Here is a 17483-nt window from a genome sequence, read left to right as displayed (position 1 = left end):
CTCCTCTTGTCAGTTTAACCCCTGCAGTCCCAGGTTCAACTTGGGTGCAGGTGGCAGCTGCAGGTGTCGGCCCCGGCAATAACAATGCTGGGGCCACACCCTGTCTGAGCAGGAAGCTTGGGGTGAGGTGCCCAATGTCACCTGGCCTTAGCATGGAGATTTATGTTAGGGCTGTGGCAGACGTTGTGGGTCCCTCTGCTGTGGTGGCGGCCAGCAAGATGTACGGGAAGGGCATTTTCTTTCTCCGTACGCTGGCTGCCACGCACACCCTGGTGCAGAAAGGCATCAGTGTAGGGGGGACCTACATCCCCGTAGAGCCCATGGAGGGGTTAGGCACTAGGATTATTCTCTCCAATGTGCCCCCCTTCATCCCAGATAGCCTCATGCGGCTGCACCTGCAAGTCCTGGGAGACATTAAGTCTCCCATAACAAAAATTCCGCTGGGCTGCAGGGATAGAGCGCTGAGGCACGTGCTCTCATTTAGGCGGCAGGTACAAGTGCAGCTGCCGGGGAGCACAGAATCTGTGGAGGGTTCTTTTAGGGTGCCGTACGAGGGCATAATGTACACAGTGTTCTATGGCACGGAGGGAATTAGATGTTATCTGTGCAAGGAGCTGGGGCACACTCGTAGGAGTTGCCCCAAAGGGAACAGAGGACCTATCCCAACTCCTACACCCACCCCTCCCTCTGCCAAGACACCCCGTACCGCTGTGCCCACCACAGCGGGGCCCTCAGGGGCCCAGTTCCCTCCTGGGACCACAAGAGATGTTGCTGTCCCATCTGGAACAGTGACTTCTGTACCTCTCCCTGGAGAGCGGAGAGAAGGAGAGGGGGTCGCCCTGGAGCGACCACCCTCTGTTATCACTGTCTCCCCCCAAGGGGAAATACCTTGTGCCACTGTGCCCACCGCGGTGGAGCCCTTGGGGGCCCAGCCCCCCCCCCCCTGGGACCACAGCAGATGTTGCTGCCCCATCTCGGGCGGTGACATCTGCACCTCTCCCCCAAAGAAAGAGGGAGAAAGGAAAGCCCTTGAGGGCCCAGGCCCCCCCTGGGACCACAGAAGATGTCACTGGCCCATCTCAAACAGTGACATCTGAACCTCTCCCCAAAGAACAGAGGGAGAAGGAAAAGACCTCAAGGGCCCAGGTCCCCCCTGGGATCATAGAAGATGTCACTGCCTCAACTCAAACAGTGACATCTGAACCTCTCCCCCCTACAAAGAGGGAGAAAGGAAAAGTCACCCCACAACAGTCACCCTCTGTTGTCGCTGTCCCCCCCCCAAGAACACCTTACCCCCAATTTAAGCACCGTACAGAGTGTGGGGGAGCAGGAGGAAGCTCCTGTTATGGAGGTAGCGGCACTCTCTTCTGGGGAATCAATCCCCAGAAAGAGGAAATTTAAAACAAATAAGAGGGTGATTGAGGAGGCAGAGGAGGGTGAACCGTATTACGTTTACTCTCTGAAGTCTCTGAAGCGGAACGTAACATCAGTTCCGCAAAAGGTGGTCCTGTCCGGCCCACTGGTTACGATTAGCCAGTGTAAACCAGATCCTACACATGTACAGCCCCCCCCCCTCGAATTTCTGGAGGGAATACAACTGAAGGTATCCAGCGTCTCTGGGGTGGAAGGCCAAAATGCTCAGCAGCATGAGGCCTTGCCCATAGATATAGACGTTGGGGTGCCTCTCAACGCCCCTCCCGGTTGGAGAGCATCCCCAGGAGAATTGTGCTTCGGTGAATTTGCCTTGCCGAATGCACCTATCTTTGGAGCCAGCCAAGATCCCCCTCCGGAGTCAGGTTTTGCGTCACCAGAAGTAGGGGATGGGCTAGGGCTGACCCCCATGGTTGAGGATGGAGAGGGGGAGGCAGGTGTAGGTAGGGATGCTTTAGTGAGCACTTCGGATTTCAACTGGAGGCTATCTGACGTGAGCCCTCTTAGTGGGGAGTTTTGGTCTTTGTCAAAGATGACTGCCAGGCTAGACTCTCTCCTTGGGGTGCCTACAGAAGAGTGCCCTCCCGTGATTGAGGCGGATGCCCCTAACATTCCGTTTACTTACACGGCGATAGAGGAGACCAGGAGGGTAATGGGTACCTTTTTTGTTCAAAAGTTCACTCCAGAAACCGCTGCCTCTGCCATGCCGCCACCAGATACCCCTGAACATCCTACCCCGGGGTTGGAAGTGGAGGTTTTAGTGGACCCCCTCGTGGAAACACCGAAGGGGGAACCCACTCTAGGACTGAGAGAGACCCCCGCAGGGGAGGGTGAGGGTCTTGAGCCTTTCAGTCAAGAGGAGCTTAGGGAGTTGGGGCTCAGTGAGGAGTCTTCTGGCACCGTGGAGTCGGTGGACTCTTTGACCCCTGATATCCCTGCCAAGGAGCTAGATGCTTTCCTAGAGGATACCCTCTGCAAGCATAAAAACTTTAAGGTGAAGTTGGCCCCTGAGAAGTGGAAAGATGCCTCGGTCATTCTCCACTCTCTCGGAGTTTACATCAGGGCCAACCACAAGGCCAAAATCTCTGGGGCTATCCATATTCGGGTCCTGAAGTTTGAAAAAGTGATGCGAGACCACGTAAAGGCTTCTCAGGGTATAGTACCCTGAGCACCTGTGGGGAACCAAAAAACTCCTGATTACCAATGGCGTTAAGCATCGGTACGCTAAATGTTAACGGCTGTAAGGATGGGTTTCGCAGGTTCCAGGTACTCTCCTTCTTGCAGAAGGGGAAGTATTCTGTGAGTTTCCTGCAGGAAACCCATACCACTCCAGAGGCTGAAGCCAGCTGGCATTTGGAGTGGCGAGGCAGTGTCTTCTTCAGCCATCTCACTTCAACATCTAGTGGGGTGGTGACCCTGTTCTCTGAGTCCTTTCAACCAGAGCTGCTGCTTGCCAAAGCTGTTGTTCCAGGTCGCCAGTTGCATATCAGGGTCCGACACGAGGACTACACGTTTAATTTCCTGAACGTGTATGCTCCTGCCACCGGACCCCTGAGAAGGCAGTTCTTCGTCAGAATGTCTGAATACCTGGAGACAGTCGACGCGGACGAATACGTGGTGCTCGGGGGTGATTTTAACTGTACCCTCGAGGCTCGGAAGGACCGGAATGGTCAGGAGCCACACCCGTGTTCTGCGTCACCCTTGGTAGACGTCTGGCGAGAACAACATCCTGAGGCATCCACTGAGTTCACCCATGTTAGGGTGTTTAGGGGTGAACGGATGTCCTGGTCCCGGATCGACAGACTGTATATTTCCAGCCACAGCTAGGTGCGTTCTATCTGTTCTATTTTTGTTCCCTGTATGTGCTTGCTGGCTTAATACACTTTTTGATAATACTACTGCGGAGTGGCCTGGTTTTGTTTTCCCTGCTTCACATTGCAGGGCGTCTGCAGCTGTGCTCTATCTTCACCAACTACCCCCCGAGGGTTTAGGTAGAAACCTCTCGGAGCTGCCGGCATACTACCGGGACTTACTGAAGGCCTGGAAACTGGTCTCCGCGACCAGGAAGAAACAGGCGGTGGGGATTGATTTCCTCGCCGAGCCCCTGCTGTATAATCCGGCAGTGGGGGCTCGGATGTTGGATTCACCCTCTATTTGCCGCCGGCTAATCCTGGCGCAGGTGACCAGAGTCGGGGATCTCCTGGACTATGAGCGGCGGGATTGGGTAGGGGCAGAGGTGCTCGCGCCCCGTATGGATCTGCGTTCTGCCCGCGTCCCTCGTCGTTTGATCCAGGAGATTAAAGATGCCATACACCCCGACTCCCGCACCTTCATTGAGGGGGTATTGCATCCTATCAACTTCGGCTCTCCGAATCTTTGCATAGAACCAAGGTCACGGCAACCCCCTCGGGCTCTTCTCTCCCCCAACCTCAGCAAGTTGGGGGAAATGTCCCCGGCATGTTTCCACGGCATGCCGAGGAAAGTCCTGTATTCTCTGGTGCTCCATATAGTGCCTTACCTCGCCCTTGTCACCCGCCCAGACACCATCTGGAGGCGGGTATTCCCAGCGAACGAGGATGAGAGACCCCGGTGGAGGGAACTCTATTCATCTTTGGTTCCCTGTCCCGCTGGGGATTTGAGTTGGAGAGTCCTCCACGGAGCACTGAGCACAGGAGAGTATTTGGCACACTTCACGGACTCCCCCGCCACCTGTCCCTTCTGTGGCGAGCGGGAGTCCGTATATCACATTTATTCGAGTTGTGCCAGACTGCAACCCCTCTTTTCCTTCTTGAGGAGCTTGCTCCTGCTGTTCTGGTTGCACTTCTCACCTCATCTTTTTATTTTTGGGTGCCCAGTGTCCCGGGACAATAAGCCTAGGGATCTCCTGGTCAACCTGCTCCTGGCATTGGCTAAGGTAGCCATTTGTAAAACCAGGAAGCAGTGTTTGGAGGGGGGGGGTCCCGACAAACATCGTGGTCATGTTCCGGGCGCTGGTGCACTCCCGTATTCGGGCAGAGTACTCGTACGCCGAGTCTACTGGGACGGTTTCAGAGTTTGCCTCCCAGTGGGCGTTAGGCGGGGTGCTTTGCTCGGTATCCACCAATCAGGGTTCTTCAGATTTAACCCTTCTGTTTTAAGTGCACTTCATCAGTGCACTTGTTGGGTTCATTTCATTTTTGTTTGACTGGTTTATCTTTGTTCTACTTGGTAACAAGTAGAATTGCTGTTCAACTGAATTGGCCGGCTTCGCCGGCCAATCAGTTTCAAACCAGATCAAAATAGATCCCCTCTCACAGAGGTAAAGGAAGGGTTCTGCATAGGCCCTGTTTTCCTGTGTGTAGCTGTGCTGGAGCCTGCTTCTCTTCCACTCAGAGTTCCCAGGCAATTGCTGAAGAATTAGGTTGTATTCTTTCTTTTTTTCTTTTATTCTTTATTTTTTGGTATACTTTGGTGTGGATCTGTGGGGGAGTATACTGTGAGTATACAGTGGTTTTTGTAGAGGGTTTGGGTGGTTTTTTTCAGGTTTAAAAACCGTTTTTGTTTTCACCCAGAGGCTGCTGTATTTCAACCCAGCAAAGCTGCAATTTGGCTGGCAGGAATTGCAGTCTCAACCCCTCTCCCCTCCCCCACCTCTGGTTGTTTTTTACTTCCAGTTTTCAATTTAATTTAAAGCCTGATTTCTTTCTTTTTCATTTGCAATTGAGAGCTCTGTGTCTTACTTTAAAACCTTCTTTTTTGTGTGTGGTTTCTTATAAGAGAGAGAGAGTTAAATAATTAAAGGGAGAAAGAGAAAATTACAGCAGGTTTTAAAAGCTGTTTTTCATTCCCTCCCTGTGCAGAGAGATAGTTAATTGGTTCTTAAAAGAAACAGTTACCTCCCTGCATCTCTCTCCCTAAGCACTATTTCCTCCCCTTACTTAGAGGCTTATTTCATCATGCCTGGGGGGAACAGGACTAGTGCAGCAACAGGGGCCACACCTGGACATCGGACTCCTAAAACTGGGGCCCCTAGGAGTAACAACCATAGCCCAAGGCCTGGTACTTCCAGTGCCCTGGCCGCACCTCCCCCAGCTCCTCTTGTCAGTTTAACCCCTGCAGTCCCAGGTTCAACTTGGGTGCAGGTGGCAGCTGCAGGCGTCGGCCCCGGCAATAACAATGCTGGGGCCACACCCTGTCTGAGCAGGAAGCTTGGGGTGAGGTGCCCAATGTCACCTGGCCTTAGCATGGAGATTTATGTTAGGGCTGTGGCAGACGTTGTGGGCACTCGTAGGAGTTGCCCCAAAGGGAACAGAGGACCTATCCCAACTCCTACACCCACCCCTCCCTCTGCCAAGACACCCCGTACCACTGTGCCCACCACAGCGGGGCCCTCAGGGGCCCAGGTCCCTCCTGGGACCACAAGAGATGTAGCTGTCCCATCTGGAACAGTGACTTCTGCACCTCTCCCTGGAGAGCGGAGAGAAATAGAGGGGGTCGCCCTGGAGCGACCACCCTCTGTTATCACTGTCTCCCCCCAGGGGGAAATACCCTGTGCCGTTGCGCCCACCCAATCAGTTTCAAACCAGATCAAAATAGATTCCCCTCTCACAGAGGTAAAAGGAAAGGTTTCACAGTGTAGTGTAGGACCTGCATTATTTTGGTTATACCTTGACGTTGGTATGCAGGCTTATGACGCCTTTGGCCAAAGGGTTAACTAAATAACCAATTATTATTATTGAAGTATTTTACTTTATATGTTTTGTCAATTGGATGCAGCATTGGGCACCCCCTGTCTCTTGTTATATACAATTGCCACGCTCAGTAGCTCTCTGGTTGACATAAATATATATTCAATTTGTGGTGGGTGGGGGAGTTTGAGCTTGCTGGGTATCTGTGTTAACCTATGTCTCTTTGGAGGCTGTGGCACCTCCCCCCAGAGCTCACTCCTCCTCCTTCACCCTTTTAACTTGGAAGGTCATTTCACTTGCTGCAGGAACAAGACCCATTATGGTTTTTTCCCCTCTCACAGAGGTAAAAGGAAAGGTTTCACAGTGTAGTGTAGGACCTGCATTATTTTGGTTATACCTTGACGTTGGTATGCAGGCTTATGACGCCTTTGGCCAAAGGGTTAACTAAATAACCAATTATTATTATTGAAGTATTTTACTTTTTATGTTTTGTCAATTGGATGCAGCATTGGGCACCCCTTGTCTCTTGTTACTAACATCTCCAATGTTAGTTACATGTTGTACGTTGCAATGAATTTACAAGAAGTGATTTGTCATAGATTAATTTAAAGAAACTGCAGTGTTGTCACTTTATATTTGTGAACTTTAAAGCTATACAACCCTTCCTCAAGTTTTTTCCAATAATATCAGGCCCATGTTTATATTCAGTGAAAAGCATGATGCCTTTTATGTCATATGCCATAGCAACCCATTGGTTAGAGTTAGGACTCCTCTTCTTATTAAAATCAGATACTTTAGTCCAGCTAAAGAAAACTTTTAGCTGTGCCTCTTCTGCCTTCCTTCAGTGCCACGGTTCTCCCACTATGTCCTGATCATGTGAGTTTCTAAGCAATCAGATGATTGTGAATCAACATAAGGGAATGACCTTACATATATTACATATATTACATATATATAAATATGTAAGTTCCCGCTCACGAGGTGCGCGCGGGCACACACGCTGACTGGCGTTTGGCGCTTACCAAAACAAAAAACTATACTTTCCGCGCACTCAGCTGGCCTGAAATGCCGTCCCCTCTTCCCCCCCCCCCCCCCTCCGCGCGCGCTTGCATAAATCGGAGGACACCTGGCTCTCCAAGCATGAGCGCGCTCAGCGCAAGCGGGGACTCAGCCTAAGGAGCCAGGACAAGCAGGGATACAAGCTGTTACATTGAAGCAGCTAGAAACAGAAGAGATAGAGTGTAGATCTTGAAAGGTTCCCAGCCTGTATGTTCTGCGGTGCTGATCCTGACTGGCCTTGCATTGAAATTCACTCTATATAGTGGAGGAGTACTGTATGTACTATTAGATCAGTGCAAAGCTGCAGTTTCCAATCAAGCTTCTCGGTATTTCCACATACTGTTTAGAGAACCCCAGGTGCTGATTTAAGAGACATTCACTGAAACGTTAGTTCGTGTAACGGGTTGCCCCAGCCAACCTGAAGTGGTAGTTGTACCAGGTATGCAGTGCCTGGCACCATACAGAGGTCTAAATTCCTTCCCCAGAGGTCATCTACCCCATGTGCACCAAGTACTATTCTGGCCGGTCCATACACGGTTTGTGAGTATCCCTGTTATTAGTCAGGGATAGTTAAGTAGACCCTGTCCACATAGTACTAATCAAGCAACACCTACACACTACAACACCAAGAGGTCCAATGGAGTGAACTGTGTTAGGAAAAGTTATCTTGGGAGGAGGTGGGGTGCTACTTATTGTTTGTTAGTTCCTTAACCTTTTCTCCAGTAAACTACCTGTTATTGTTTTCAATGTCTGGTTTACATTATTCCAGTAAGGGGATTGTGAATATATGTGTGTTTTAAGGTTACAGGTTGTTCCACGGAGGCATCAGTGCTGGACTCCTTGTCCATTTGCTGTCCAGGTGTAAGAATTCTGCTCGATCGGTGCCGGGTTTTGCTGCCAGATCGTGTTTTCCAGGCTGCCTGCCCTTTCTGTTCAATTTGGCCATTTTGGTTACTGGCAGCTTGCTATATAAGGCTGCACTTCCTGGTCGGAGTCGCCGAGCAAAGTTCTGTGTTTCTGCAGCTCCTGTCGGTCTATGCTGTCGCCTGTTACTGTTACCTGTTTGGATTCCCTGTTGCTGACCCCGGACCGTGACCCCAACCTTGCTGCTTTCTGCCTGCCCTAACCTTTTGCCTGTTACCTTGACTTTGCCCCACTGCCGCCTGCCCTGACCTTTTGCCTGTACCTTGGACTCCGCACCATTGCCGCCAGCCCTGACCCCTTCTTCCATACCGACTACGGATACTCTTACAGGACTCTGTCCCTGGGCTGTTGTCGGTTTATTTGCATCCCTACCTTAGCCCTGCGGGTCCGTTTCCTGATTTGAGATGAGCACCTTCATATTTTGCTCGGCCAAACATGGCCCCCGCTGAGGTAGCGCGAGCCGTATCTATCCAAGGGGAACTACTTGGAGATCCTGAGACATGCCTCGCTCAGCAAAACCAACAGCTGTCACTCATTTCTAGCCGACTTCAGGAAATTATCATCCGGCTGGATACATTCCAGGTGGGTTCTAACCCTTCACCACCATTGCAGGCAGCGTCTCCATCGACAGTTCTGTCAACCCCTATGTCCAGAAAACCACGGATCCCGACGCCTCTACTTTATGGAGGGGACCCTATGACGTGTAGAGGATTCTTGAATCAGTGTTCGATCCAGTTCCAACTCCAGCCCTCCATGTTCTGCACCCATCGATCCAGGGTAGCATACGTCATTTTCATACTGACAGACGAGGCTTTAGCCTGGGCCTCCCCATTCTGGCAAAAGGAATTCCCACTGATTAACGATGTCCTTTCACCAAACATTCAAAAAAGTTTTTGACGCTCCCAGTCGCGTCTTTTCTGCTTCTGCTTCGCTCCTGCAAATCTGGCAAGGAACCCGTACTGTGGGCCAGTATGCCATTGAATTCCGAACCCTTGCTGTGGAGACGAGCTGGAACAATGAAGCTCTGCTGGCTGCATTTTTGCAAGGGCTTTCTGAGGATTTAAAGGATGAACTGATCTGCCAGGACACCCCTAAAGATCTGGAGGAATTGATTGCTCTCTGTATCAGAATAGATCTCCGGATATGAGAATGGCAGACCGAGCGAGACCGTCCTTCAAAAACTCTAATAATTCGGCCTCTTCCCCACTTCAATACTCCTCAACCTGCACCTCGCCTAGATAAGGAACCGATGCAATTAGGTGATACCAAATTACCTGAGCAGGAGAGAACTAGGAGACGTGACAGGGGGCTGTGCCTGTATTGTGGGCTCAAATTTCATTTTGCCCGAAATTGTCCTAAACCAGGGAAACCCCAGTGCCCAGTGAAGATAGAGGAATATTCTCTGGGCATTTCTTCTATTCCTTCTCCTTCCCAACCTGCACAGCTCCTCCTGCCGTTTTCACTCTCCTCTCCAGGAGCTGCAGGGAATTTCATTGATAACGCATTTGGAGAACTCCACTCCATTGCCCTCCGTACTAGGGAGACCCCAGTTGTGGTAATGGCCATTGATGGAAGACCTCTGATACCTGGGACCATCACTCTCGAAACTAATCCTTTGCTGGTGTTGCTGGGGGCACGCCACAAACAGACGCTTTCATTCTATGTCATTTGCTCTCCCTCTACTCCAGTGGTCCTTCCCTGGTTGCGGCACCACAACCCCAAGATTGATTGGGCGACCAGTCAAGTGACAGCCTGGGGACAACATTGCCATGAATCTTGTCTTCCGAGGCATTGCACCATTTCCATGGTTCGACCACCCACAGAGACTTTTGTCATGCCTTCCAGTTTTTTTACCAGGAGTTTGCCGATGCATTTGACAAAAAACAGGCAGAAGAGTTACCGCCACACCGATCTTATGGTTGTACCATCGACCTGCTCCCATGGGCCACCCCTCCTCAAAACCGCACTTACCCCTTTCGTTACCCCCGCTCTCCTCAATTACCCCCTCTCCTCGTTACCCCCCTCTCCTTGTTACCCCCTTACAGAACCAGAAATCAAGGCAGAAACCTTTCCAGTTCCCACCCGTCCGTGGACCCATTTATCCATGGATTTTGTCATGGAATTGCCGCTCTCTAGGGGTATGACTACCATACTGGTCGTAGTTGATTGCCTTACACGTCAAGCCCATTTTGTTCCTCTCAAGAAGCTACCTACAGCCCCCGAACTTTCTGAAATCTTTATTAAGGAGATATTTCACCTTCAAGGAGTACCGACAGTTATGGTTTCGGACCGCGGATCCCAATTTGTCTCATAATTCTGGAAGGCCTTCTGTCAAAGAATGGGCATCTCCCTTCATTTTTCTTCTTCCTATATCTCCATTCCAATGGATTCACGGAAGGGACTGAACAGTCCTTGGAGCAATTTCTGCGACGTTTTGCATCTGAACTACAGGACAACTGGGTTGATTTGCTCCCGTGGGCCGAGTTTTCCTGCAATTCCATGAACCATGATTCCACACTGGAATCTACGTTCTTCTGTGCCTACGGTACCACCCTACTGCCATTCCTCCTTCCAGTCCTCTCTCTGGAGTTCCTGCAGTGGATAATAAAATCCAAGAACTCCAATTACTCTGGAAGAAGATCCAGGCCAATCCGGCCAAAGCTGACTTCCAGCATGAGACCCAGGTGGATAAAAGTCAACGTCCATCCCTCCCATTTCAAGTGGGTTATAAGATCTGACTGGCTAAGAAAAATATCCGGTTGAAACTTCCTTCCTCCAAACTGTGGCCCAAATTCATTGGACCTTACAAAATCCTGAAACAGGTCAACCCGGTGACCTTCAAATTGGACCTTCCGGCTAGTTTAAGGATACCTCCAGTGTTTCATGTCCCCCTCCTCAAGCCTTTAGTCCACCTCTTCTCCTATTCCCCCCCCCCCTCCTAGACCGTTCTTGATGGATGGCCAGGCGAAATTTGAAGTACGCCAGATACTGGGTTCCTGAAGATCCATGGCGAGCTACAATACTTGGTCGATTGGAAGGGTTATGGACCCAAACATAATTCATTAATCAAATCCAGGGATGTCCATGCCCTCAAACTGGTCCGGGCGTTTCATCTGAGATTTCTTGCCAAACCGGCTTAGATCGCCTGGAGATCACTCCTAGAGAGGGGGTTACTATAAGGATTCTGCTCGATCTGTGCCGGGTTTTGCTGTAAATTCTTGTTTTCCAGGCTGCCTGCCCTTTCTGTTCAATTTGGCCATTTTACTGCTATATAAGGCTGCACTTCCTGGTCGGAGTCGCCGAGCAAAGTTTTGTGTTTTTGCAGCTCCTGTCGGTTTATTTTGTCGCCTGTTCCTGTTACCTGTTTGGATTCCCTGTTGCTGACCCCTGACCGTGACCCCGACCTTGCTGCTTTCTACCTGCCCTGACCTTTTGCCTGTTGCCTGGACTTTGCACCACTGCCACCTGCCCTGACCTTTTGCCTGTACCTTGGACTCCGCACCATTGCTGCCAGCCCTGAGCCCTGCTTCCATACCAACTACGGATACTCTTGCAGGCCTCTGTCCTTGGGCTGTGGTCGGTTTATTTGCATTCCAACCTCAGCCCTGAGGGTCCGCTTCCTGATTTGAGACGAGCACCGTCACACCAGGCCTAAAACCCCTATCTGCCCTATTCAGCGTGTCCTGATCAAAATACCTATGTTGAGGACAAATCCCATGGAGGCTCTAAACCATGACAAGTAGTCTTTTCTCTACCGCCAAAGAGCTCAGGTTGCTCACCTCCCTCAGGGAAGCTAGAAAGGGCCTGTTTGCACAATAAGATTACCAATCACCCAAATTCTAAAAAACGCTACATGTGGAATATGAAATGTGTTTTTATTCTTCCTTCATAGAACCAAATATTATTGCAGATTTAACAATGGTTAGTGAATCTAGGCCATAGAATAAATATACATTTGTTAAGGACATTATTATGCATGGCAAGTACACTTAATTCCTGACAATCCAGTTATCTACTGTCATTGAAATCAGTTTCAGACCATGCCCTTGTGATGGGAGGGGGTAACCAGGCTTTATAATACAGGTAAAGCCCATTTGGTTACCCCTGCTCCATGTATAAGGGTCCAAGAGAGTTAGCTCTTGGGCCCAGTAACATTGTATTGTTGCCTTGAACTGTATTTGCAAAGTGTAATAATTTTTTTTGGTGTGTTTTTCCCTTTCCGGGCATGCAATCAAGCAGGGATTTCTAATGGGTGTGTTTCAAGGAGTGTTTTCTGGATGAACCGCTGACAAAATGTCTAGAGGTTGGAGTCCTGAGTTACTGGTTCCCCAATAAATGTACCCGGGAATCAACACAGTTACCATGGATGAGAAGATCAAACCGCGCTCATGCTTCCTAAAAGAGATCTTGAAGTAGATCAACTCTCCCCTCTTGCTGCTGCTGTGATGTGAAGGCATCCCTCCTCCACCGATGACTTTCGTAGGAAGACTCCAACGTCAGAAGATAGTAGAAAATAAACACAGAAGCGCACCAAGGGTTAAGATAAATATATTACACATAGGGTATAATAACACATAAAAACTTACATATAGGGATATATAAGTCCAGTAGCGGCCAGTGCATAGATAATGGGTCCAAACGAGTTGGTAGGCACAGTTGGTAAAAGCTTGAACTCGCAGATCAGTCCCGCGCGCTGGGGCTGACTTGCTTGGAAGACCTCAGATGTTCCTTCCGGGTTGCGGCTTGTCGCATGACCCGTGTTTGAGTAGTCCTCCAATTGCCTGTGTACTTCCTTCCCAGCACACGTTCCACTCGAGCGAGCAGGTGGAAACAGCTCAAAGCTCCGTGGGAGAACTGGGACTGGTACAGCCAAGCATCTGGATGTCAACTTGCACTGTGTGAACTCCGCAACGCGTTTCACACTATTCAGTGCTTCATCACCGCCTGATGAAGCACTGAATAGTGTGAAACGTGTTGCGGAGTTCACACAGTGCAAGTTGATGTCCAGACGCTTGGCTGTACCAGTCCCAGTTCTCCCACGGAGCTTTGAGCTGTTTCCACCTGCTCGCTCGAGTGGAACGTGTGCTGGGAAGGAAGTACACAGGCAATTGGAGGACTACTCAAACACGGGTCCTGCGACAAGCCGCAACCTGGAAGGAACATCTGAGGTCTTCCAAGCAAGTCAGCCCCAGTGCGCGGGACTGATCTGCGAGTTCCAGCTTTTACCAACTGTGCCTACCAACTCGTTTGGACCCATTATCTATGCACTGGCCGCTACTGGACTTATATATACCTATATGTAAGTTTTTATGTGTTATTATACCCTATGTGTAATATATTTATCTTAACCATTGGTGCGCTTCTGTGTTTATTTTCTACTACCCGGGAATCAAGCCTGATTCTTGGATACATGTAGGCACATTGTTCCAGCGATACTTCCCCTTTAAAAAGGAAGCGTGACTCTTCACTAGGGTACCCTGCTTCAGCACAGACCAGAAAGGAGAATGAGGCACAGGGATAAATATGTATTCCGGTAGCTGAGGGAATTCCTATGTTAAGGGGGATACCCCAAGTAGTGCCAAGGTGACCCACAACAAGTATAGGGTTTGTGGGTGCCCAACAAGGGGTTATAAGTTTGGGGGGGTGAGGTGGGGCTCTGTGAATCCAAATTGAGTCACAGGGAAAGTGTGTGGAAAAATAAGGCAGGAAGAAATAGAGACAACATTTTTTCTTTTTCTGTTCCCTGTATCCTAGAGACTCCAAACTTTGGGAGTCTAAGTCTTAGGTAGGGTTTTGGGGTGCAAATCAAGTCATTTTGACTGCAGGAGGTCTGGGGACAAAGTTACCGGTGGCCCTATAATTCTCCCCGGCTTACTCGCACTATTTTCGAGTACCCGGGGTGAGTTGCACTGGGGCCATGCAGTGTCTCCCAGACTCCTAGTTTTCAAACCCCAAGATCCTCACCTAATGTCCCTAGCTGAAGCAGAGACTCAGTGTTTATTAAAATGTATTTCAGTGTATTTTACATTCGGAACCGATGTCCAAACAGGCAGCCTGTCTTCTGGATATTGGAGTTCAAAGCAGCCAGAGGATGTCCAGAGGTGTGAACAGTATTTGGTCAGCAGGGAAAGGCAGAGTACTATGTCAAGAGATCAATGTCAGTCCTCCAGGATGCTACTTGTTCTGCCAGACCTAGGGTGCCTGCCCAGCGGGTGGCATTGGGATAGCTGGGGGGAGATGTAGCAGGCTTGCGCCTGTCTCTTGGCTATTTCAAATTCCCCACTGACCCGGCTTTTCTACTTGGCTTGGCTCTGATTGGCTGCTTGGGAAAGTTCCCACGGGCTGATTGGCTGTCCGCTCTGCTTCTATTTTATGAATGAAGCAGAGAATACTATAAGAAGCCCTCAGCTAAACAGATTGTGTTTTCCCCTTGAGTCTGAGCTGAAAGAGTGCGGGTGGGCTTTTCAAAGATGCCTTGTTTGTAATAGAAAAGCAACCGGCTTTGATTTCAAGCCTGAAAAGCCTGCCCGCCAGAGACTAAGTCCCGACTTTTGCGCCCAAGTTCTTAGAAACGAACATAGCGGACGCAGCTGGGAATTTATGCCGATTTGAGTTCCAGGAGATTTGGTCTGACTCGCGTTCAGTAGGGACCAAGTTCTCAGAAGAGGACATAGCGGTGGCGAATGGAATTTTATGCCAATTTGGGTTCCAGGAGATTCTGGGCTAAGTCCCGGTCAGGGTAAATCTCTCCATAGTGTTCCGTGCACCTAGAAAAGTCTAGTTTTCAACACCAGCCCCATAGTAAGTGTGTCTTTTCATCTGTATTTGGTGTTTCATTGTGTGTAAGCGAATTTATGTCAAATAAATTACAATTTATTTCTCTACCTTGTTTCGCTCAATGAATGATCCCGGTAAAAAGGTGTAAATAACTTGGTATCCCGTGACAGCCCTCAGAAAAGATTTAATTTGAAATTAACTATATTCTCCCCATGTTGTAATAATGCTGAGACAACTAGGAGGAAAATGTGAAAGATCTCATCAGTATAAAATGAGTAGAAAGTCATTTTTCTTGGCTTTTGCTTCTGTGGAGAGCTGACCGTGCTCCGCAGTAGAGAATCCCCCAAAAAACATAACATACAAGGTATATCATAAGGGAGATAATTGCACGGGCAACTTTGCTTGCTGCTGTACCTGTATGCTCACAGCAGGCCTGAGCCTCCGCTTCTGGGAGCCTGGGGTGAGCTCTATCTCCTTACGTGCAGCGACTCCACCTGTGAGGGATCCCAGAGTTGACGGGATAACCCCTCACAGGAACCAATACAACAGTAGTAAGCAATAACACCACACAATATATATAACTGATCTTTACTGTACACAATACGAAACATAAATAATATCAATACTAGGTAACAACGGTATAGTGAAGTGATCCCCAAATACTGAGTGGTTCCCCCAAAGTACTGAGGGTGCCATGGCACCAATAACACCTGGTGTCCGTCCCAGTAATCCCATCCAAATGTGAGGTAGCGCTACCCCCTCTAAATATTGGTGCACGTTGGGTATCTGTCTGGACTGAAGAAGGTCCCACTCAGCGGAGCCTCCGACAACAATGCCCCTATCTCCTAAGAGTCCAGATCCTCCTTGTGGGGTGAGCTCCAGCTGGAGTGTCTCATCCAAGTGTCCTGGAGCACTATGGCCTGGTCCCAGACCACAGAGTGCCATGTGGCCGTCTGTCCACCGGCACAGCAATAGTACTAAATTGGAAGAGTCCCTCTCTGTGGCCTTCCCTATAGTACTGAACTTTACTTTGGCTCAGGGCCTAGCTGGGGCCTAGGGGGCAAGGTCTGGGCCTAGTCCAGGAAGCACTGCTCCCTGGGCACTACCTTCTGTCTTGCCGCCTCCTTCAGCACTGACACGCGGGCTCTATGCACGCGGAGGATATCCTGTTCCTCTCTCCTGCTCAAATCCCATTGGCTGGGACAGTCCCATGTGTTAGTCCCTCCCCTTGAGGATTCTGGGACATGTAGTCCCGCTGCTGTATATGCGGAGTCATTCTAAGATGGCCACCACACTCCTGATACTGCGCATGCGCGCCTTGCCGCACTGCGCATGCAAGCCTTGCCTCACTGTGCATACGCTCCTAACAACATAGCCGCCCCCACACTCCCGATCGAACGGAGCTCCGCAGCCAGGCTAGACAGTGGAGCAGTTCCCCTCTCACCTGAGGTAAGGAGAGGGACTCGGCTACATAATAATAACTACACTAGTGGTTGTACTGTACATTGGATGCCGGGATGTAGATTTCAGACCATTACAAATCAATACGAAATGGAATGTGAAAATGATTTCTATAGTATTGCAAATATAGTTAGGTAGCTTAAAGTGTACGGCTAACACAGCCTGCTCAGATAATGCATACATAACAAACTTCAAAGGTTTTATGCAACAACAGTAAGTTGAATATTCACAATATTAAAATGCTACAAAATTATTATAGTTGAATCAATGAAAGCGTCTTACTGGATACTTTTCTAATGCATCTGTCAGAAGTCCATCTCCAAATATTTGCTTGCAGTACTCTGCCATCTTTGCCTGTTGCTTGGGTCTAAAAAGAGAAAAATGGTAGAACTCAAGAAGGATCCGTTGTTCCTAAACTCATCCTGAAAATGACACAATTTCAAATTCTAATGCTACCCATTGGAAACCACACATCTGAATGAATTACAACATTATAACCTGTGCACTTCCTTTTTCTGGAATGTCTCCCTTTGTTTGTGTGACAATAAAAATCCACCATGGTTAAATCTTCCTTGGTTAATAATCTGTGCCAGATAAACTTGATGAAGAAGCTTCTTGCTTGTGACACGTTGGATCAAAAAATGGGGTATCAAAAGAAACATTTCTGTGTGCTGATACATAGGCCCCAGTGAATGAATGAGTGCCAGAGAGTTCATCTTTTCCTACTGATGGATTCACATTCTAAATGTTCTGGCTCAGGGGAGAACAGAGAACAAACACCTTTAAAAAGTCAAGAAGTAAAAATCCATGTGCAAAGTCATGTGGTCCTTCATGCACTGCAATTTACTACCATTGTTGCTAAACTCTGGCAAAATATACAAAATTGGTGATATTCTAATCTGGTGAAAATTTTACATTTCCGAGCAATGTGGACATTTGCAAAACAATCTAAGAGAAGGCAGAAAATAAAAATAAAAAAGGTTTGTGAAACACATTTGAAGATATTCAATACATCCCAAAAATAAGGTTCCGCAAAAATAATATTATTATTAAATAATATTAAATAAAAATAACATACCGTAGTAACTGAGAGTTAAAAAAAAAAAAATGCAATGTCCAATACGTTTGCAGCCATCCCAGCAAGGAATGATTGTAGACAGGAAA

The 17483-nt window shown here is 48.9% G+C and overlaps 1 protein-coding gene across 2 annotated transcripts in view; it reads right to left on the bottom strand.

The window, feature by feature from the left end:
* The window catches only part of PLCB1 (phospholipase C beta 1), an 810170-nt gene that overhangs the window by 175755 nt on the left and 616932 nt on the right, over window positions 1-17483 (bottom strand). For both annotated transcript variants that reach the window (XM_075596018.1, XM_075596020.1), the window contains exon 13: window positions 16602-16686. In XM_075596018.1, the coding sequence (XP_075452133.1) occupies window positions 16602-16686 (85 nt within the window). The remainder of the gene's footprint in view (window positions 1-16601; window positions 16687-17483) is intronic.

Source organism: Ascaphus truei, chromosome 4 (genome assembly GCF_040206685.1).
Source record: "Ascaphus truei isolate aAscTru1 chromosome 4, aAscTru1.hap1, whole genome shotgun sequence".
Lineage (NCBI taxonomy): Eukaryota > Metazoa > Chordata > Amphibia > Anura > Ascaphidae > Ascaphus > Ascaphus truei.
This window is presented reverse-complemented; position numbering and strand designations above follow the sequence as displayed.